At 45.9% G+C, this 23,107-nt stretch overlaps 1 protein-coding gene across 1 annotated transcript in view; it reads left to right on the top strand.

Annotated features, from left to right (window-relative positions):
* The window catches only part of LOC107289646 (alpha-2-macroglobulin-like), an 89,538-nt gene extending 67,104 nt beyond the window's left edge, over positions 1–22,434 (top strand). Inside the window, exons 23-35 of the mRNA XM_029284586.1 lie at positions 2,021–2,104; positions 4,799–4,975; positions 7,750–7,834; positions 10,320–10,476; positions 12,943–13,017; positions 13,633–13,798; positions 16,619–16,848; positions 17,033–17,245; positions 19,852–19,979; positions 20,269–20,359; positions 21,226–21,294; positions 22,065–22,167; positions 22,382–22,434. Of these exons, the coding sequence (XP_029140419.1) occupies positions 2,021–2,104; positions 4,799–4,975; positions 7,750–7,834; positions 10,320–10,476; positions 12,943–13,017; positions 13,633–13,798; positions 16,619–16,848; positions 17,033–17,245; positions 19,852–19,979; positions 20,269–20,359; positions 21,226–21,294; positions 22,065–22,167; positions 22,382–22,434 (1,631 nt within the window). The remainder of the gene's footprint in view (positions 1–2,020; positions 2,105–4,798; positions 4,976–7,749; positions 7,835–10,319; positions 10,477–12,942; positions 13,018–13,632; positions 13,799–16,618; positions 16,849–17,032; positions 17,246–19,851; positions 19,980–20,268; positions 20,360–21,225; positions 21,295–22,064; positions 22,168–22,381) is intronic.
* Positions 22,435–23,107: the final 673 nt, after the last annotated feature.

Below are 23,107 nucleotides of genomic sequence, written 5' to 3'. Positions count from 1 at the left end.
GGTAGTGACAGACTTTATCTTCTTGGGCTCCAAGATCACCGCAGATGGTGTCTGCAGCCAAGAAATTAAAAGATGCTTGCTCCTGGGGAGGAAAGCTATGGCAAATCTAGACAGCATACTTAAAAGCAGAGACAGACATCACCCTGCCAACAAAAATACATATAATCAAGGCTATGGTTTTCCCAGTTGCAATGTATGGCTGTGAAAGTTGGACCATAAGAAAGGCTGAGCGCCAAAGAATTGAGGCCTTTGAACTATGGTGCTGGAGAAGACTCCTGCGAGTCCCCTGGACTGCAAGGCGATCAAACCGGTTAGTCCTAGAGGAGATCAACCCTGACTGCTCTTTAGAAGGCCAGATCCTGAAGTTGAAACTCAAATACTTTGGCCACCTAATGAGAAGGAAGGACTCACTGGAGAAGGGTCTAATGCTGGGAAAGATTGAGGGCAATAGAAGAAGGGGACGACAGAGAATGAGGTGGCTGGATGGAGTCACTGAAGCAGTAGGCGTGAGTTTAAATGGACTCCAGAAGATGGTAGAGGACAGGAAGGCCTGGAGGAACGTTGTCTATGGGGTCGTGATGGGTTGGACACGACTTCTCAACTAACAACAACAACAAAGGTGTCCATTTTGCCTTTTACAGCTGGCTTAAAGAAACTGACTTCCCTAGCTGAACTAGAACAGGGGTCCTCAACCCCAACTGGGGTGGGGGAGGAGCTGTGGTCCAGTACTGCTCCATGGCCCATTTGGAATCGGGCTGTGAAAGCGGCGGGCAAGTGTGTGTGCATGCATAGCTCCATTTGTGTGAGAGGTGGGCCCACGTGTCCTCCACTTGTGGAAATGGATATGGAAGTGGAAAGGTCCCTTCCAACTCTGCTATTCTGTATTCTAAGGAACCTGCTGGGCGGTGGGGAAGCATTTGTAGGACAAAATCAAAATTTGGTGTATTTGACAGCAGGAGGAAATGCTTGAAATTGAAATCAGAGGACCAAGTAATGGGTCCACTTTTAATTTAGGGGGTTTAGAGGGTTTGAGGTGTTTTTTTTTATACACTAGAGCAGTGGTGGTGAACCTATGGCTCAGGTGCCAGAGGCAGCACTCGGAGCCCTCTCTGTGGTCACACGTGCCGTTGCCCCAGCCTTGCCTCCCCCGCGACCCCCTCCTTTCCAGCAGCCCCCCTGAAGGAGAGTCGCCCTCGAGCGTGGCCCACACGGAGCAGCTCAGCCAAGGACATGGCAGCCAGGCAGCATAGACAAGACTCTGCCCTCATGCCCCATCATGCAGTTGATGTTGCAGGGCATAGGCAGAGGGTGTGGCCGCCATAGTGCTCCTGGGCTGCCTGAGCGATGTGCGGTGGGCCCTGGAGGCGGTGAGTGGTCCTGTGGGCAGGTGGGGCGGGGGATGGGGGGCAGAGCAGGGGCGGGGCAGGGGGTGGAGCGGGGATGGGGCCAGTTTTTGGGCACACGGTCTCTAAAAGGTTCACCATCACTGCGCTAGAGATTCTAGAACTTTCCACATCTCTCTTCTCACATGCTAAAGAGACTGGCTAGAATATATATATATGTCTACATTATACCCAGTAAAGACAAAGGATATAATTTGATTCCCCATTTTTATAAAAAAATAAATAAAATCAAGCAGCAGATACAAAAAGAAGACACTTTATATGTATCTGGCCCGCAGAAATCAAGTCAGAAACAGATTGCAATTGATCTGCTCTCAGCCAGTAATTGGCAATTACCTCAGAAAACATGTCAGCGGAGCTGGCTGGCTTGTTTTTTTTTTTGCTGGCAGTCAATGTCCGGTTGTCCTTCTATGGCAACTGAAGATGGCGATGATGTCACAACACATGCTCCGCTCCATAATGGCATCACAATGCAGAAAAGTAAAGGAGGGGCTTGTGCAATGGTGTCATTGCAGAACAGGGTTTCCTATATTGTATCTCTTTTTGTTCTGGATATCCCAGAGAAGATAGAAACCCTGTAAGGCAGCCGAAACCATCTAAGTTCTGTTTTCTTCCAGGAGATGTACAGTCAGAACCTCTTTCTTTGAGGGTGCCAGAAAATGTTGTGGAAGGCTCTGCCAGGGCAACCTTTTGTGTACTTGGTAAGTATAGGAACCCTCTTCCTAGCTCTCCCCCTTCCTTCTCTTCTTTTTCCTCTAATCCAGACATGTCAAAAACAAGACCTGGGGGCTGGATGCGGCCCATGAAGTGGTTTCATGTGGCCCGCGAAGGCATCCTGGAAACAGTGAGGGAACGGCCCCCGCTGCCTTGGCCCTGGCCCTGGCCCTGGCCCAAGCCAGCTGGGAGCCAATGTACAATTTTGTGGTGGCCATCTATGCTGAAATGCATTCAGTCTTAGCTCCACAAGGCCATCTGGAAACAGTGAGGAAGCAGCCCCTGCCGTGTCAGCCCCACCCCCTGGGTGCAGTCTGGGGAGGTGTCACTCTTTGTGAGGAATGAAGAAATGGACCGTGCCTTGGCACATGCCCCGGTCCCACCCCCTTCTGCCAGAGACCCTCAGATCTGTCCCACTCCTGCCCAGGCCCCCACAGCACCCTTGACGTGAACAATGTAGAGCTGGCCATGCCAACCCAGTAGGCCACACCCACTCCATTCACGCCCACCCAGTAGGCTGCACCCACCCTGGCCACACCCATCTGGCCCCCCCAAGGGCAACTGCAATGCTGATGCGGCCCTCAATGAAATTGAGTTTGACACCCCTGCTCTAATCTACTTTTTGTGTTGCAGAAGTTATGCTTCTACCTCTTTTGCCTCTTCTCCTCAGTATCACCTGCCTTATTAAATCAAAAAGGATCTTACAGATCATTTAGTGCAGGGGTGTCAAACTGCCAGCCCGTGGGCTGGTTGCACCACACCCAGACCAGCTCCAGCAGTGCAAAAAAAGTCGTGATACGTCGCAACACGTCACATGACGTGGTGAGTTTGGCAACCGTGATTTAGTGCCACTTTAGTTCAGCATTTCTGACAGCCTCTGTTTGAAGATCTTCCCCAGTGAAGGAGAACTTGCTACTTCATGTGGCAGCCTGTTCCTCTGGCTGCTGGCCGCTGACAGTGCGAAGAAATTCTCCTGAAATCAAAGCTTTTTCTTTGTAGTTTTACCAGTGGCATGGTTTTGCCTCCAGAGGTTGTGGGTGCTGCATCACCAGAGATATTTAAGAAGGGACTGGACAGCCACTTGTCTGAAATGGTATAGGGCAGTGATGGCGAACCTTTTAGAGACCAAGTGCCCAAACTGCAACCCAAAACCCACTTATTTATCGCCGGGTGCCAGGTGGGCATGGCCCACTAGGTGGGCGTGGCTGTGGTGGTCATGGCAGATTGGATGGGTGTGGCCAAGGTGGGCGTGGTCACCTCAATGTTGATCGTGGGGAGGGACACTTGTGGGGGTCGGGCAGGGTTGGGGGAGATCCAGAGGGTCTCTGGCAGGTGGGGCGTTAGGCAGGAGGCTCGTCCTCTGGGGTGAGGCGAGGTAAGGCGAGGCAGGGCGGGGATGCCATTGTCGCAGGGCAAGGCGAGGCAGGGGCCAGGGTGGCTGCTGCCTGACACCATCAGCCCCCACACACAGAGCCCAGCGAGTGTATGGGGGCCAACAGTGTCTGTCAGCAGCTCCACAGCCTGCCACTAGCAGTTCAGAGAAGCTGCTTCTGAGCTGGACGGCTGGCCAACAGCTGAGGAAGCAATGCAGTGGATTGTGCCCGGGAAAAGGAGAGCATGCGAGGCCAGGAGGGATGGGATGGGGGGAGGGAAACCAGCCGTGCTGGGATGCATCCAGTCACGTGGGACCTCAATGAGTTAGCAGGTGGCTGGTTGAAGAGGGATGGTTGCCATCTCCGGGGCATGGCGCGCATGCCCACAGAGAGGGCTCTGAGTGCCGCCTCTGGCACACATGCCATAGGTTCGCCACCACTGGTATAGGGTCTCCTGCTTGAGCAGGGGGTTGGACTAGAAGACCTCTGAGGTCTCCTCTGACTCTGTTAGTCTGTTATTCTACACAGTGAAATTTGCTGATTAAAATGTCAGGGGTTATCACACTCTGCTTCTTTGGCCATTGTTGGAGAGATTGCTGAACTAGATTAAAACCATTCTACCTGGAATTCTCAGTTTGGGTCATTTAGAGATGAGCAACACAAGCTCTCACAAGGTCAGGCTTAGACGTCTTTTGCCAACTCTCCACAAACCACGTCAACAACATCATTTAAACCACAGTTTCCCCAACCTTTTCAGGTTGGCGGGGGGGAGAGGGAAAGGGGGGGTGATTTCGTGTTGGGGGTGCGTGAGCACCTGCAGCATTCGCGGTAATGCTCTAGTGGGGCCGCAAGCACCCGTGATGATGCTTGCATGAGTGGGGCCACCAACGTCCACGAGGTTTGCACGAGTGGGGCCACAACCATCCTCGACACTCGCGCGAGTGGGCTCGCAAACACCCCGATGACGCTCGTGCAAGTGGGGCCATGAACACCCTAATGTGGCACTGCCTGTGCATCGGCCAGCTACTCACATGGTCCAATGGTGATTAGGCCACGGCCTGGTAGTGGGTCGCAGCCCACAGGTTGGATACTCCTGATTCAAACTATATCTGCCCTGGGAATGGCCAGAAACACACACAGGCATCCTTCTAAATGTCCATTCTTCTACAGTTTTACACTGTCATTTTTTTCCAGAGTCATCTGTCTCTTCTTCAGAGGTTCTGGACTTGAGGTTCCCAACCTGCAACACACCCATTCCAAAATCTTCTAATTACCCCTATTTTCCACCTACCTCTTTCCCTACTGCAGGAGACATCCTCGGGGGAGCGATACAGAACCTTCATCAGCTTCTCAAGATGCCCTATGGCTGTGGGGAGCAGAACATGGCCCTCTTTGCCCCCAATATCTACATCCTGAACTACCTCAATAAGACTGGACAACTGACTGAGGAGATCAAATCCAAGGCCATCGGATACTTACTGGCAGGTGAGAAGCATCCCAGGTCAGTCCCACATGAATTCTCCCCTCCTTGTTTTCTTACTGAGGTTGGGAATTTCCAAAGGCTTGATCCACAGATTGGCCACTGGTATTGATTAAGGAAGGGGTGCAGTGGCCTAGTAGTTAAGCTTGTAGTTAAGCTTGTCAACCAGAAGGCTGGTAGTTCAAAACCCAAGTAACAGGTGATGGGATGAGCTCCTGTTCTTGCCCCAGATGTCAGAAAAGGCAGGCACAGCCACACTCCTCTGTGTATTAATGATTCACCGTGGAGATAGTTAATAGCATCAGATTTCTGGGTGTGCAGCTAACGAGTAGGCTGGCCTGGTCGCACAACAGTGAGGCACCGGTGAAGCGGGCATTTTCTGCATCGCATGAGAAAAGCACATCTTCCTTATCCTGTCCTTACCACTTTCTACAGAGGGTCGATCGAGAACATCCTGTCATATTGCATTACTGTCTGGTTTGGAAGCATTATTGCTTCAGACAGGAAGGCGGTGCAGAGAGTGGTGAGGATGGCAGAAAAGATGATTGGCAGTTCCCTCCCTTCCATCCAGGACATAGCATATAAGCGTTGCTTGAGCATGGTCCGCAGGATTGTCTGGGACACTACACATTCTCTTCATGACCTGTTTTCCTTGTTACCTTCTGGAAGGGGGCTTCATGATATCTGAAGCAGAACATCCAGATTCAGTCACAGTTTTGTTCCATGTGGCATTGTGAACTCTCAAGCTTCTTTCCACTGTATATTCAAGATGGACAGTGATTAATATTTATAGGTATTTATATGTAAGGGTGTAGGTGTATACATATGTATGAATATATAGCATGTTTATATGTATGCTATGTATGTGTACACTTCTGAGAGCAGGCAACAGAATTTCATTTTTAATGTGTTCCAGTGTGCCCACAGTAAAAAAAATCATAATAAAGATTATCTTATCCTGCTGACATAGCAGTTTGAAGCATACAAATGTGAATAGATAAATAGATAGTACCGTATATTCCGGCGTATAAGACGACTGGGCGTATAAGAGGACCCCCGACTTTTGAGAAGATTTTCAGGGTTTAGAAAGTCATCCTGCCAGCGATACATGCGTTCGCTGATCCCTCCCCTCCGCCTTTGGGATACGGCAGCCCAGCCTCCACTCCACACCCGACCGAGAACCGAGGCAGCCTTAAACGTGCAATGCTGACAGTGACGGAGAAGGAATGCTTAAAAGAGCAAACGTGAGGCCAAAGGTGCGCAGCTGCAGTAGGGGCCAGATGTTTCCCGGGGTTATATTGGTTCCTGGCCGGGCTTCTCTTTCGCGGAGGGAGTCACACTTCCGGGATTATTGTCATTAAAGTCTAAGAAGGCAACTGCGAAAACGTTTTGACCGAACCGCGAAACTCATTTTGCTCATGCACATTTGTAAGACTGCCGCCTAAAACTATTTTGTGACGTTATTGGATATAGATTAAGCCGGTGTTGACTTTTAGTGATTGCATAGATTTCCCCCCCCCAAAAAAAAGAACTACTGTATATTCCGGCGTATAAGACGACTGGGCGTATAAGACGACCCTTGACTTTTGAGAAGATTTTCAGGGTTTAGAAAGTCGTCTTATACGCCGGAAAATATGGTACTTCACCGGGAAGGCAACAGTGTTCAGCGCGCCTCAGCATATAGTCATGCTAGCCACATGAGCATGGAAGTGTCTTCAGACAATGCTGGCTTCCTTGGCTAGAAAACGGAGGCCAGCACCATCCTCTAGACTAGAGTCAGACTTTTACTTTTATTGATTAAGGATCCCAAAGATGCTTTTTCACAAGGCAAGTGGACTTTCTTGTTTTTCTTTGAAGACATTTCACTTCTCATCCAAGAAGCTTTTTCAGCTCTGACTAGATGGTGGGGAGTAGAAGGATTTATACTCCTTGCAGACAGCTGGTTATTTGCATTCTTTTAGAGAGTTGTTGAAGCCACCTGGAGGTTTATCTGTGTCCTCAGGGTCACCTGATTAGTGCAAATGGGTGTGGAACCTTCTTGGAACTGTTGAAAGGACTAAGTTGTCGACTGGAGATAGACGATGTTGTATCCCTCCCCCTCTGTTGAGAGAGGGCTGTTCAGTTTGGCATAGATGGCCTCTTTGACCCCTCTTTCAAACCAGCGGTCCTTTCTGTCCAAAATGTGGACTTTGCTGTTTTTGAAATCCTTCCATTCCCTACCATCCAGTCAGACCTGAAGAAGCTTCTTGGATGAGAAGCGAAACGTCTTCAAAGAAAAACAAGAAAGTCCAGTTGCCTCCTGAAAAAGCATTTTTGGGACAACTATGACCTGGATGACTGAGAATTTCAATAGATACTTATTGATTAAGGATGTTGTAAATTAGGTCAGGTTTCATTGGCTGAGTCACATTGGAACGCTTCAACCAAATACCTTCCCCTTGGGTCATCCTATAGCAGCTGACAAATGCCAGAGAAGAAATTAGAAATATAAGCAGAAATGGATCAAGTTGGAAAGGAGTGCGTCCAACAGTTATTCTGAAATTGGTACACTCATAGGGAAGTGCTATTTATTGGGAAAAGAAGCACAACGGCAAGCACAACAGCTAATGCTTAAGTTGTAGTTTGTGGGAATTTCTGTCCATCAACCAGCCCTGTCTGGTTTAATCCTGGTTTGATATCAAATTGGCTTAGAAAGTTGAAGACGCTCGTCGAATTGGATTTGAAAGGGGTTTTGCGCATGCCTTTTTGCCCCACCACTCATGTTCATCTTCTGCTTCAGGCTATCAAAGGCAACTGAACTACAAGCATTCTGATGGTTCCTACAGCACCTTTGGAGAAATGAGCTCAGAGGAAGGAAATACCTGGTGAGATTTCTTTGTTGTATGAAAAAATAATGCTCAGCGTGGCTGTTCCTCTCCCCTTCTCACTAACCACAAAAGCTAAAAGCACTTGGTAGCACTTGGAATAAGAAAATCAGAAGGCTGAGAGCTAAAGTAGGAAGTTCGAAAAAGCATTGTGGAACAAGGTAATGGCCAGATAGCCTCCATGAAGGTAATCCTCAGTAAATGTAATTTGGGACCAGCAACTCCATCACCCAGTAGTGTGGTCATTAAGGGGGAAAAAATCACATGACCTTGTTGACTTGGTTGAGTGGTTGCGGTCATTAAGCAAATCAAACACTGTCCTTAAGTACAACATCACCTGATTGTGATTTGCGATTTCCCACCGGCTTCCCCATTGACTTTGCTTGTTAGAAGCCAGCAACAAAGATTGCACTTGGCCATCACATGACCACAGGAATGTTGTGATGACCACAGCTTTGAGATCATAAGTCTTGTTCCGCACCATAGTAACTTCAAAAGGTCGCTGAACCAGTCATCTCTAAGTGAAGAGTGCCTATATTGTTGCCAAGATAGTTACATGAGACACCTAAGTGAAGTTGCCAGGAGCTGAATGCAGCTCAAGGAGCTTTTAATTTTTTTTTAGAGGAAATGAAACATTCTAAATAAGAGGTGCAATAACTATGTGAATGGGGGAAATGCTGGCAGCTCTATGTGGGAGTGGGGCTGGGGGGAGGGAGTGTCCTATCCCTCTCTGCCAAGGCATACACAAAAAACTTTTTACAATGTAAGATGTATACTCAGAAGATCTGGGAAACCTTACAGTCCATAAGCCTGACCTCTGAGCATGTTACACTCAATGGAAATGGGATTCTGGTAGTCAACAATGCAGGGGTGGGTACCTGCTTATTGCTCAAATACCCTTTTAACATTTGTAAGGAGGGGACTTTTCAAAATAGGTTGAAGCCGTATCACCCTTATGTGTGTGACTGAGAAGGATTTTCAGGTGGGAACCAGGATATGCATTGTTTAAAAAACCTTGATTATAATTGTTTTAGAGTGTGTCAAGTCAGGGTACCAGTGTCAAGGAACCCCCCCCCCCAAGGATTGAAGGATCATTGATTTCATCCCTTTATATTATATCCCTCAAAGGAACTGCATCTACAAGGAGGGAAGTGTGTAGTGGAGTGCCCCAGGGCTCTGTTCTGGGCCCAGTGCTCTTCAACATCTTCATCAATGATATTGATGAGGGGATAGATGGGGAACTCATCAAATTTGCAGATGACACCAAGCTGGCAGGAATAGCCAACACTTCAGAAGACAGGCTTAGGATACAGAAGGACCTGGCCAGACTTGAACACTGGGCGCTATCTAACAAAATTTAATTTAATGGTGAAAAAAGTAAGGTTCTACATTTAGGCAAGAAAAACCAAATGCATAGGTATAGTATAGGGGGTCCCTTGCTCAATGGCAGCAACTGTGAGGGGGATCTCGGAGTGGACAGTCACTTAAATATTAGCCAGCAGTGTGCTGCAGTTGCCAAAAAAGCCAACACAGTGCTAGGCTGCATTAGTAGAGGGATAGAATCAAGATCACGTGAACTATTAATACCACTTTATAACGCTTTGGTAAGGCAACACCTGGAATACTGCATCCAGTTTTGGTCACCACAATATAAAAAAGTTGTTGAGACTCTAGAAAGAGTAGAGAAGAGCAATAAAGATGATTAGGGGACAAGAGGCTAAAACATTTAAGGAACAGTTGCTGGAATTGGGTATGTCTAGTCTAATGAAGAGAAGGATGAGAGGTGACATGATAGCAGTGTTCCAATATCTCAGGGGTTGCCACAAAGAAGAGGGAGTCAAGCTATACTCCATGGGGCCTGAAGGCAGGACGAGAAGCAACGGATGGAAACTAATCAAGGAGAGAAGCAACCTGGAACTAAGGAGAAACTTCCTGACAGTTAGAACAATTAACCAGTGGAACAACCTGCCTCCAGAAGTGGTGAATGCTTCAACACTGGAAGTTTTTATGAAGAGACTGGACAGCTATTTGTCTGAAATGGTGTAGGGTTCCTGCCTGAGCAGGGGGTTGGACTCGATGACCTCCAAGGTCCCTTCCAACTTTATTATTATTATTATTATTATTATTATTATTATTATTATTATTATTATTATTATTATTGTTGTTGTTGTTGTTGTTGTTGTTGTTGTTGTTGTTGTTGTTGGTGGTGGTGGTGGTGGTGGTGGTGGTGGTGGTGGTGGTGTTATTCCAAGGCAAGAGAGGCCATTTCTAAGGCTCCTGAAAAAGATCTGTATCAGAAATTTAGTTTGTTCAGTAAGCGGTCAGATCTTCCAAGATGGTCCTCCAGGGAATAGTTTTCCTTATTCTGTGTGAAGGAAACAATTCTTTGTGGACCAAGAAGGCCCCCTTGTGAAGAAGGTTTCACACTAGAAGAGTTGATGCAAAGAAAAATGAAAGCTCTCTTACATTCTGGGCTATCTTGTAGGTTGACAGCTTTTGCGCTGAAGAGTTTCACTCAGGCGGTGCCCTACATCCCCGTGCAACAAAATTATATCACTGATGCTCAGACTTCACTGGCACTCAGGCAGTTGGAAGATGGTTCCTTCCTACAAAGAGGGTCTCTGCTGAACAACGCACTAAAGGTACGGAGGGGGGAATATTTGTTGGATGATAGTTTTGAGTATGGTTTTGGGGGAGATGAGGTCAGCGTCAAGCTTCTTTCAGACCAGAAAGCAATTCAACGGATAAACAATCTTCTGGGAACTTTTAACAAGTGCATTTATTGTAGAAAAGATAGGAAGTCATTATGGAAGAATTCTAGAGATTGCAGTGCATCAAACCGTGCATATAGTGAAATCAGTGTTCAAATTTATGTGCTAAGAGTTGTGCAATAAGCTGTGAACTGTGATTCACAATTGGGATGGAAGACCTGGTTTCCATCTGTTTCTTGTACTTGTAATTGACAGGTCTGATATTTTATGATTATTTTATTTATATTACATTATTTTATTATTTTATTATATCTTATTCTATTTATTACTAGCTGTACCCAGCCATGCGTTGCTGTGGCTCAGTCTGGTAAAAGCGTGTGTTGCTTTTACGTCCAACAGATGGCACTGTTTTTTTAAAAAAACATGTTTTTACCTGTCACAGGTGTGATATCTATATAATATAGGTACATATAAACACGTGCGTATTCGAATGCAACATTGTGTCAAAATTTCAAAGCAATCGGTGAAGAACTTTCGGAGATTTAAGATTTTGAACAAATGAACATTTACATTTTTATTTATATAGATTGTTGTTATTATATTGTTTTATTATATTTTTAATTTTATTTATTAAGAAAACTTATAAAACCACCCAACTCATGGTGATACCACCCTTCCTCCCTTTTTTTCTTTCTCCCTTCCTTCCTCCCTCCCTCCCTCCCTCCCTCCTTAATTCATTTCCATTCTGTTCACTTTTCTATCGTGCTGATAAATATATACCTTTTGATTGGAAAAACAATTAAAAAATAGGATGGCAATTTGCTGGGAGACCTGTTGACAAGATTGGGGTTGCCAATCAAGGGCTGGAAATGATAATGCTCTCACACTGGGGATAAATTTTGCATAGTCTAATGATCTACAGCAGGGGTCTCCAAACTTGGCATCTTTAAGACTTGTGGACTTCAACGCCCAAAATTTCCCAACCAGCCATGATGACTAGGCAATTCTGAGAGTTGAAGTCCACAAGTCTTAAAGTTGCTGAGTTTGGAGACCCTTGACCCCTACTGGTATGATTGTGCAAAATACAATATTTCCATAGAGCAGGATTTTCTTTTCTATTTTTTTTAATGCAATGAGCGAGTTAGTCCTCTCTTACTCCGAGACTATCCTTTAGTTTAGGGCCATCATATGTGGGCTGAAAAATTCCCAATGACCACTAGGTTGGAAGCAAAGGGGGTGCAATTTCTGTACCCCCTTTGCCGCCCCCTTGTGGCTTAGCAAATGGTCTTAAGTCACTTAGCCACGTTGCCTCTTCTTTAAGCATCAAGGTTTTGATTATGACCAATTGGGGAAGTGGTAGGAGCCGTACCAGAAGGCAGAAATGGAGAGTTATACTGCCTAAAATAAGATGAGGCTTCAGCAAAGGGCTGTTGAAGGAAAAGTCTTCATCATGGTTCAGTCCAAGCCGGGAATAAACAACATGGCGACTGCTTTAGAAAGAAGGTTGCAGTTTATTGAAGAGGAGAGCCAGACAGGAAGATGGCTCTGGAAGAAAAGAGAGAGAGCACATGTAGGGAGTGGGTTTTTATACCCTCTGGAGCCTTTTGTTTGGAGTTGTCTCCTGTTCCTGTTTGAGGCTTTGTATTTCCTGTGTGATGTATTCTGACCTGAGTTTGGGTGTGCCCTTTGGCATCTGTGGGTTAATCCTATTATGTCTTGTCTTAGAGTTTGGGTGGGGTATGTAGATTTTAGGTGTCTTTGTCTTCCTAAGCTCCTAGCTGGGGGCCTCCAACCTTCCTGGATTATTTACATCTGCATTTCTACAGAGCTGGTTTCTGCTTGGGAGAGGGAGACTTGGGGCTATTAAAAAAACTGGGCATGCTTTTCTGCCTCTTTAAGATCCTTTGAGGAAATACATTTTTCTGCCCTTTTAATATTTCCTTCTCTGGAGGGCTGACTTCCCACAGGGCAAAGGAGACATGGAATGAGTAGTAATAGCATAGCACTTAGATTTATATACCACTTCATAGCGTTTTACAGTCTTCTCACAGTGATCTACAGAGTCAGCCTATTTCCCCCAACAATCTGGGTCCTCATTTACCAACCTCGGAAGGATGGAAGGCTGAGTCAACCTTGAGCCGGTCAGCATCGAACTGCAGTGGGCAGAGTCAGCCTGTAATACTGCATGCTAACCACAGTGCCACCATGGCTCAGTGTTGATGGAGGTTGGAAATCTTGACATATCTGCCCTTGGATGGAAGCATCCAGATTATGCATAGGCCAGGGGGGAAAAAATCCACATCCTGCTTTTGTGTGAGTGTGATGGGATACTGATTTTGAAAAGAGGGCTAGAAAGATGGCAAAAGGGCTGATATCTGCCTGTCTCCCTTCTTCCAGGGTGGGGTTGATGATGAGATTTCTCTTTCGGCCTATATCACCATAGCTTTGCTGGAAATGCCTCTGCCTCGCACAGTAAGTAAACACTCTCTGAATTATTTCGGGGCAAACCATTACTATCTTGTGACCAAGAAAATTACTTGTTAAATTTATTTCCCATGTGTCTCGCTGGAGGTCTACTCTAGGCAGCTTCCAAGGATAAAAAGGAAGACTTGAAAAGAGTGTGAACAGAAGTAAGATAACTGAACAATAAAATAAACAAGGGGGTCTCTAAACCTGGCCACTTTAAGATCTGGGGATTTCAACTCCCAGAATTCCTCAGCCAGCAATGCAACACTTGTGATGATGCGCGCATGAGTGGGGCTATGTGTGTGCATGCATACATGCCCATACACGCCCATTTGGTCAGCCACTCACGCAGCCCGATGGCCAATAGGCTGCAGCATGGTAGTGGGCTGCGGCCCACAGGTCGGGGGCCTCTGACCTGGATGACTGAGAATCAACATAGACACTGGCATTTAGCTATACCCCCAGGCAGAATGTGAGATGTTCCTGCTGAACTTGTCCCCTGCGGAATTATGGGCAGGGAGTGAGAAAGGCCTGGATCCAAATCGAACCAGACTTTGTGAACCCCATCAAGTTTTTGTCAATGGCTACAATTTCCCGCCTTACGTTTCTCACCCTCGGCAGCACCTTTTGGTACGAAACGCCTTGCATTTCCTGGAGACGGCATCTCAAGCAGAAGAGATCCATATTTACTCCCGGGCTCTGATGGCGTACACCTTTACTTTGGCCGGGAATGAGGAGAGGAGGCAAGCAATGTTGGAGTCCCTTCAAAAACTAGCTGTGAAGGAAGGTGAGAAGCGTGTGCTTGAGGCAAGGTGGGCGGGTGATGCTCAGACCATTGTGCAGGATGCTTGGCGAGCAACGGAACTTCGTCAGCCCTCTTGCGTTCTGTGTCGGATGTTTGTGGACTTTGGCTTCTTGTGATGCTCTGCTACTTTATTATTATTATTATTATCATTGTTGTTGTTGTTATTATTATTATTATTAATAATAATAATAATATAATACTAATAATACATAAGTAATAGTAATAGTAATAGGTGCCTTGGGTGCAATCCCAAAACAACTGGAGCACCACTTGAACAGCATTGGCTTGACAAATTCACCATTAATCAATTGCAAAAGGCGGCCTTACTAGGAACTGCTTCCATCCTGCGACGATATCTGTAATAATATCAAACATCCACATCTGCTTATCCCAGGTCCTTGGGAAAGACTCGATAGGTAGACAAAAATGCCAAATCCAGTCTGAACATCTGTGCGATGATGATGATGATGATGATGATTATTGATGATGATAATGATAATAATAATGTTGGAAGGGACCTTGGAGGTCGTCTAGTCCAACCCCCTGCTCAGGCAGGAAACCCTATACCATTTCAGACAAATGGCTGTCCAATCTCTTCTTAAAAACTTCCAGTGTTCGAGCATTCACCGCTTCTGGAGGCAGGTGGTTCCACTGATCAATTGTTCTTAACAGTCAGGAAGTTTCTCCTTAGTTCTAGGTTGCTTCTCTCCTTGATTATTTTCCATCCGTTGCTTCTTGTCCTGCCTTCAGGCGCTTTGGAAAATAGCTTGACTCCCTCTTCTTTATGGCAGCCCCTGAGATATTGGAACACGGCTATCATGTCCCCCCCTCATCCTTCTCTTCGTTAAACTAGACATACCCAATTCCAGCAACCGTTCCTTATATGTTTTAGCCTCCAGTCCCCTAATCATCTTTGTTGCTGTTCTTTGTACTCTTTCTAGAGTTTCAACATCTTTTTTACATCGTGGTGACCAAAACTGGATGCAGTATTCCAAGTGTGGCTTTACCAAGGCATTGTAAAGTGATATTAACACATCACGTGATCTTGATTCTATCCCTCTGTTAATGCAGCCTAGCACTGTGTTGGCCTTTTTGGCAGCTGCAGCACACGCCTGGCTCATATTTAGGTGATTGTCGGTGGTATAATATCCTGGACTAAAGAAATGCATTCACTTTTATCCTTGGAATAACCTTTGATATACATAATGAAATCATGCAGCAAGCTGATCTCTCCCTCTGTTCATGCAGCCTAGCCCTCTGTTGGCTTTTTTGGCAGCTGCAGCACACGGCTGGCTCATATCTAAGTGATTGTCCACTTATTATTAAATTTATATAGCCAGCCATTTCACATACAAGTAGTCCTGGACTTACAACCATTCGTTCAAATCTGCTTTTCACTAAATGTATTCTAGTAACACTTGGCATGGTCACCAAGTCAAGCTATTCTCCAAAGCGCCTGAAGGCAGGACAAGAAGCAATGGATGGAACCTAGAACTAAGGAGAAACGTCCTGACAGAACAATTAACCAATGGAACACCCTGCCTCCAGAAGTGGTGAATGCTCCAACACTGGAAGTTTTTAAGAAGAGTCTGGCAGCCATTTGCCTGAAATGGTATAGGGTTTCCTGCCTGAGCAGGGGGTTGGACTAGATGACCTCCAAGGTCCCTTCCAACTTTATTTATTTATTATTATTATTATAGCAAGACCCTCTGATCCTTTATTAAGAAGATCTAAGATTTGGGGAAAGGGGTAGGTAATGCAGAGAATAAGAAAGATAATCTTGATGGACATAGAATCATTATTAAGGTAAAAGGAACTGAATTTTTTTTTTAAGTCCAGAACCACGAGACAACATTTTGAAGCAGTTTGAGCAAATGCTGCCCTATTCACTGGATATAAGAGGGGGAGAAGATCCGGTGCAATTATGGGCGTCCTCAGTGCTCTCTGAGCTTGGTGGTTTTCTTGCTGACATTTCATGACCATATTTCCCCCAAAATAAGACTGGGTCTTATATTAATTTTTGCTCCCAAAGATGCATTAGTGCTTATTTTCAGGTGAGGTCTTATTTTAAGTATTAATTCCAATAATATTTATTTATTTCTATTTAATTATATATTAATGTTATTCTTTTATCATTCAATACGCCCGTCATATGTTGCAATGGACATGCTAAATGCGTCTGTCTGGCTGACGATCTTAACGAGGGTTTATTTTTGGGTAGGGCTTATATTATGAGCATCCTGTAAAATCATGCTAGGACTTATTTTCTGTCTGGCTCTTATTTTGGGGAAAACACTGTAGTAGCATCATCAGATTATGTTATTGCAGCCAATCTCAATGCAGATAGTTTTAGCCTTCCTGAGGAGTTGATTTCCTGGCCTGCTCTACATGCTGGGCTAACAAATAATGGAAAATTTGGAGAGTTACTCAATGAATGGTGTGCCAAGCTTCAGACAGGGTAACACAAGAGAAGAAGCGATGGTTGGAATCTAATCAAGGAGAGAAGCAACCTAGATCTAAAGAGAAATTTCCTGAGAGCCAAGAACAATAAGCCAGTGGAACGGCTTGTGGGTGCTCCATCACTGGAGACTTCTAAGAAGAGATTGGACAGCCGTTTGTCTGGAATAGTATAGGAGCTTCTGCTTGAGCAGGGGGATGGACTAGAAGACCTCCAAGGTTCTTTCCAACTCTGTTATTCTGTTAAATAGAACCACATGTCCTTGAGATGCCAAAGGTACTTGACCAATAGGACTGCCTCAATGGGGCAACCCAATGCTAAAACCCTTCATTCTCTTTCTGAAGAGGATGGCTCCATCCACTGGGAGAGACCTGAGAAGCAGAAGAAGACCCCCGATCTTCCATATTACCAACCCCTTGCTCCCTCTGCTGAGGTAGAGTTGACCGCCTACGTTCTCCTTTCTTACGTGGCCAAAGAACCATCCCCGTTCCAGGAAGAATTAACGACAGCAACTGCCATTGTCAAATGGTTGGCCAACCAACAGAATCCCAATGGAGGATTCTCTTCGACACAGGTACATTCCCTCCCCACATATTCTCAGAGGATAGTGGAAGTTGCTGCCATACTCCCTGCACCAACTTGGTGGACCTGATGTTTTTTCCCGATAGGCCCTCCAGATGTGCCGAGTCTTAACTCCCAAGATTCCAGCTGAGGTGCGCCATCCAAGAGAGATGTCCTAGCTTTGCTTTCTCTTGCAGGATACGGTGGTGGCTCTCCAGGCCCTCAGCCAGTACAAGACAATTACTTATTCCAAGGATGGAGTTGACGCCAGAGTGACCTTGAGTTCTGGAGATGTTGCCCTGACCAATTTCCATGTCGACAGCACCAACTCTCTGCTGCTCCAGTGCCAGGATCTGCCCCAGGTGCCAGGGGACTACACAGCTGAGGTGACCGGTTGCATCTTTATGCAGGTGAGTGTCCTGAGTCAGCCACTGAAGAAGGAAATTGCTTTCCATTGCCAATAAAGATGGCTTGAGCAGATTGAAATGGTATACAGATAGTCCTTGATTTACTACCATTCATTGGTATATAAAAAACGGTTGCTGGAATTGAGTATGTCTAGTTTAACGAAGAGAAGGTCTCAGGGTGACATGATAGCAGTCTTCCAGAATCTCAGGGGCTGCCACAAAGAAGAGGGAGTCAAGCTATTCCCCAAAGCACCTGAAGGCAGGACAAGAAGCAACGGATGGAATCTAATCAAGGAGAGAAGCAACCTAGAACTAAGGAGGAATTTCCTGACAGTGAGAACAATTAATCAGTGGAACCACCTGCCTCCAGAAGCGGTGAATGCTCCAATACTGGAAGTTTTAAGAAGAGATTGGACATTTGTCTGAAATGGTATAGGGCTTCCTGCCTGAGCAGGGAGTTGGACTAGATGACCTCCAAGGTGCCTTCCAACTCTGTCAGTCTATTGTATTCTATTTACTTGCAGGATCCAATCTGGGTCGGTCGCCGGGACCAGAGATTTTGTCTTCTGAGCTTTCGGACTCGTGCTGGAGCCCATCTTCAGGCAACTTCTCTCCAGCAGAGTGTGTGCTGTTCTGTGTGTGGTATTTATAGTGCCTGTTGTAAGTGGCTTTTTAGATGTTGATTGGGGTGTGTTGATGGCTGGCTTTTAAGTCTTTGGCTGTTGTTTGCTTATGCTGCCCAGCCGTCACCTTCTAAGTACTTGGTGGCCTGGTGGTAAATCAGCATTCCTGTTAACTGACAAGGGGTCCATTTCCCAGGCTTCAATCACTCCCCTGGCTGTTTTTGTGCCTGCTCGTCCAACAATCTTAGTTGCTGCAAAATTGAATGTGTTTCCTTGTTCAGTGCAGAGTGAGGCTATCATTGCAGTGTGAGGCTTTCCCAGGCTTCAATCACAGTGATTGAGTAAACAAGCTAACGACTGCTAACGACTTAAAAGCCAGCCATCAACACACCCCAATCAACATCTTAAAAAGCCACACACAACAGGCACTATAAATACCACACCGTGAAGAGCACATACTCTGCTAGAAAGAGTCCGATAGTTTGGAAGACAAAGCCTCTGGTTCCAGGAACTGACCCAGATTGGATCCTGCAACGTTACCCCGGGAGGAATATCTTCGCCTTTGTTCATTCATTTAGTGACCATTTGAAGTTACAACAGCACTGAAAAATGTACCTGTGGCCGTTTTTCACGCTGACGATCATCACAGCATCCCCTGTGGTCGTGTGATCAAAATTCAGCTGCTTGGCAACTGGCTCGTATTTAGGACAGTTGTGGTGTCCCGGGATCACGTGATGCCCTTTTGCGACAAGCGAGGCCAATGGAGAAGCCAGATTCACTTAACAGCCACATTGATAACTTAACAACTGCAGCAAGAAAGGTTGTGAAAGGGGATAACATTCACCGAACAACTGTCTTGCTTAAGCGACAGAAATTTCGGGCTGACTTGTGGCCCATGCCATATTACGTGTATTGCCTATGTTGTGACATCATCGCCATCTCCAGTTGCCACAGAAGCATAAGAACACCTGTTGGCAATGGTGGCGAACATATGTGAATAAGGCAGTGGTGGCGAACCTATGGCACGCAGGCCAGAGGCGGCACTCAGAACCCTCTCTCTTGGCACATGCGCCACCGCCACCAGCAGCAGGTCCATCAGGCTGCCACCGCCGCCCGGAGCAGGAGCCCTGCCCAGCACAAAGGAGGCGAAGCGGCCAACTAGCAAGCTCGGGTACAGGTGGTAGAGCAGAGGTCACCAACCATTATCAATTGGTGGACAGGAAGAAAAGGGAGGGGGAAGCATTTTATATGCGTGCATGTGTGCATAGGACCACGAGCACCAACGCACTGCAAATGGGGTGGGGCTAGTGCCTGCATGATGCTCACTAGCCCTGCCCCATTCTTGCGTGGTGCAGCGCCTTGTATCTGCAGCCTGCGGCGTGGCGGAGGCCATTTTTGCGTCTTGCAGGACGGTGGCCCATTTTTGCGCCCCCGGTTTTTGCGTGCCAGAGGCGGCACTCAGAGACACCTCCTTGCCCCTCCCCTGAGGGCACCACAATGCTGATACAGCCCTGGCGCTTTGGATAAATAAGTGGGTTTGGGGTTGCGGTTTGGGCACTCGGTCTCTAAAAGGTTCACCATCACTGAAATAAAGTATCAGTACAAAAAATTTTGGATTGGAAGGAGATAGAAATGTTCTTTGATAGCTTTCAAGTTCCCCACAATCCTCCCTGGAGAATGGAGCTCTATGTTTGCTAATCTCCAAGTCTTTTGTGAGCACCACATTTGTGGTCACAAACTGTGTCACCTGAAGTCCTTGAGGGTAAAGAACCTGGTGGGGTGGGAGACTAAATTTAGAGGCATAACTTCAGACAAATTCCGAAGGGCCTTGCGGTAGGTTGAATAGTTCCTGGACTGTATTCCCTGCCTTTGTGAAGTGACGGATTCTCCTACTCTGTGGGCCCTTCTGCATTCAAATCTTAACCACGCATCTCGCTTACAACTGCTCATTTGGAGAGAGAGACAAGTGTTCTGCTTCCTTTTTAGACCAGCTTGAGGTATAACATCCATCCACCCCAGGAGGAGGCGCCATTCAAGTTGCTGGTGCAGACAATTCCTCAAAATTGCACTGGACCTAAAGCCCACCAGACCTTTGACATTGCTATCAACGTCAGGTAAACGGGTCAACCCTGAGCACGTGAGCATATGCATGGGGGCAAAGGGAACTTCTCCTTGCTATTTAGCCAGTGCTTCTCCTCCAGGGATGGGCAACTTCTAAGGGTTCGAGGGCCGCAACTCAGCTCCTCCATCTTCTGAAAAGCCAGTGTTCTGCACTCCAGGATGGAGTGGATGGAAGCCCTGGGGGGCACACCCAAGCTTTTATGGACCTGCATGCAGCGTTTCGCCCTTAAGCTGTGCTTTAAACAAATGTGACGTGGCTTCTTTCTTTTCTTGGTTTCCCAGTTACACTGGCCAACGCAAGGTTTCCAACATGGCAATTGTCCAGATTAAGATGCTATCCGGATATATCCCGGTGAAATCAACTGTAAAGTTGGTAAAGACTTTTTTCTCCCCTCCAAAGAATTTTTGTTCTTGGCAGCAAAGCTGGGCCTTAAGAAGTTAAGAATTACCCTTTAATGTTCAATCGGAATCAGAATAGAGCTGGAAGAGACCTTGGAGGTCTTCCAGTCCAGCCCCTGCTCAAGCAGGAGATCCTATACCATTTCAGACACGCGACTGTCCAGTCTCCATTTAAAAAAACCTCCAGTGATGAAGCACCATTGTGCTTCAGACATTGTGGATGCTTCATCACTGAAGGTTTTTAAGAAAAGACTGGACAGTCACTTATCTGAAATGATATAGTGTCTCCTGCTTTTGCTAGGGGTTGGACTAGAAGATCTCCAGGGTCCCTTCCAGCTGTATTCTGATTGATTGAAATACCAAAAGAAGAAGGGACGCAAGCCCTCTATGTAGAATTTTGCAAATTACAATAGGTATTTAATCAAGATAGCATTTAGTTGATCAGGCTGTAGCACGTGTGAGTTAATGAGGTCAGAATGGTGAGGTAATTGGGATGAATACGAAGCTTTCTTAAGTTAAAGAAGTGAAGCCCTTTCTTTTAAGGGTTCTCCCTGGCACTTTATTATAGTTTATTTTCTGAATTAATATTCCTGTAAGGGTCTTAAGAGTGTTGACATTTTATTTTCCCTGAGAAAAATGTATTTGAGGTGGGGGATAATGCCAACGTCTACTTTACTGGTTCTGAATCTTCCTGCAATTCATCTCCAGGGATGATCTCAAGTTTTCCATTTTGAGAGAAAGCCCCTTCCCCTTCTACATAGATAATGCCATCCCTTCCTTTCCTTCATTCCAAGCCAAAGAGTTTGAATTATGACACCAGATTTTCCCTTTCTTCACCAGCTAGAAGAACTTCATTTCGTCCAGCGGGCTGAAATTTCAGCCACCCAGGTCCTTTTGTATTTGGAACAGGTAAGTTGGAGCTGGTAAACGAGAGTTGTGGTGGGCGAACTCTTCCTCCCTACAAGAAGATAGGGCTCATGTCATGTGATAAAATTAGCTTTGGCCACCACGATATAAAAAAGTTGTTGAGACTCTTGAAAGGGTGCAGAGAAGAGCAACAAAGATGATTAGGGGACTGGAGGCTAAAACGTATGAAGAACAGTTGCAGGAATTAGGCATGTTTGTCTAGTGAAAAGAAGAACTAAGGGTGATATGATAGCAGTATTCCAATATCTAAGAGGCTGCCCCAAAGAAGAGGGAGTCAAGCTATTCTCCAAAGCAGCTGAAGGAAAGACAAGAAACAATGGATGGAAACTAATCAATGAGAGAAGCAACCTAGAACTAAGGAGAAACTTCCTGACAGTTAGAACAATTAATCAGTGGAACGATTTGCCTCTAGCCTAGAAGTTGTGGGTGCTCCATCACTGGAGGTTTTTAAGAAAGACTGGACAGCCACCTATCTGAAAGGGTATAGGAGCTCTTCCTTGAGCAGGGGGCTGGACTAGGAGACCTNAATTGTTCTGTTCCTCTCTGACGGGAGGGAGTCAGCTAATCCTCAGAAGTCCTCTATGGACATGGCCAAAATATGTCCTTGGTCTTAGAAGTTCAGGTAACTAGGGAACTTGGAAATACCCTTGCAAGAATAAGGTCCCCATTACTTCTCTGTGGGTAGTTGCATACTTCAGAGAAGACACTTCTCTAGCCTCTTGAATAATCCCATCATTTCTCTTGGTCTGCAGGTCAGCAGTCTAAGCCAGAGTTATTCCTTCAAGGTCGAGCTTGAGACTCCGGTCCAGGGCCTGAAACCTGCCCCGGTGAAAGCCTACGATTATTACGAAACCGGTGAGAAAGGGATCCCAGTGGGGAGAGGCTTGATCGGCGTACTTAATTCAATTATTTTTCAAAATCCATCTCCTTCTTCCAAGTTTACCCCGAACTTCAAAGTGATAAGGTCTTTGACACCAGTTCTTGAAAACAATCTAATGCAGCATTTGGTCGATAGACCAAATTAAATGATGCACTCTGACAGTTCTTCCTCTTTTGTTTGTGTTTCCAGATGACTATGCCATCTCGGAGTACATCGCCCCCTGCAGCACAGGTGGAGTATAAACAGCAATCAGTTTTTGCCAAAATCCCCAATTTCAGACATTTTGTTTTCTCCTCAGAAAACATCACAGGATTGTTTTATTTTAACAAGAACTTCCACATATTTCGATGTTGCTCTGTTTCTGCAGAGTTAAGAACAATCCTTTCCAAAGAGCAGTTAGATGGCTATTGAGCACTTTTTAATGTGAATTTTGTTATAATGGCGTGGAACCCCAGTGTGCAATCTGTATATGGACAGAATCTGGCTGAAGCCCATTTGGGACCTTACACTACAGAAACCAGCCTCTTTTGTGGCTGGGATAGCCCCATGGAATAGTCTGGTTTTCCTACACATATGCTATGTTGACACCTCCCCCAAATGCCGTGGTACGAGCATGCTTACGTATAGTTTTACATCCAGTTTTGGTTGTCATGATATAAAAAAGACATTGAGACTCTAGAAAGAGTGCAGAGAAGAGCAACAAAATTGATTAGAGGACTGAAAGTTAAAACATATGAAAAACGGTTGCTGGAATTGGGTATGTCTAGTTTAATGAAAAGAAGGAATGACATGATAGCAGTCTTCCAATATTTGAGGGGCTGCCACAAAGAAGAGGGGGTCAACCTATTCTCCAAAGCACCTGAAGGCAGGACAAGAATCAACGGGATGGAAACTAACCAAAGAAAGAAGCAACCT

Source organism: Protobothrops mucrosquamatus, unplaced genomic scaffold (genome assembly GCF_001527695.2).
Source record: "Protobothrops mucrosquamatus isolate PMUCROS unplaced genomic scaffold, P.Mucros_1.0 scaffold739, whole genome shotgun sequence".
In the NCBI taxonomy this organism is placed as follows: domain Eukaryota; kingdom Metazoa; phylum Chordata; class Lepidosauria; order Squamata; family Viperidae; genus Protobothrops; species Protobothrops mucrosquamatus.
The sequence above is the reverse complement of the archived record's forward strand: the minus strand, read 5'-3'. Positions and strand labels throughout refer to the sequence as shown.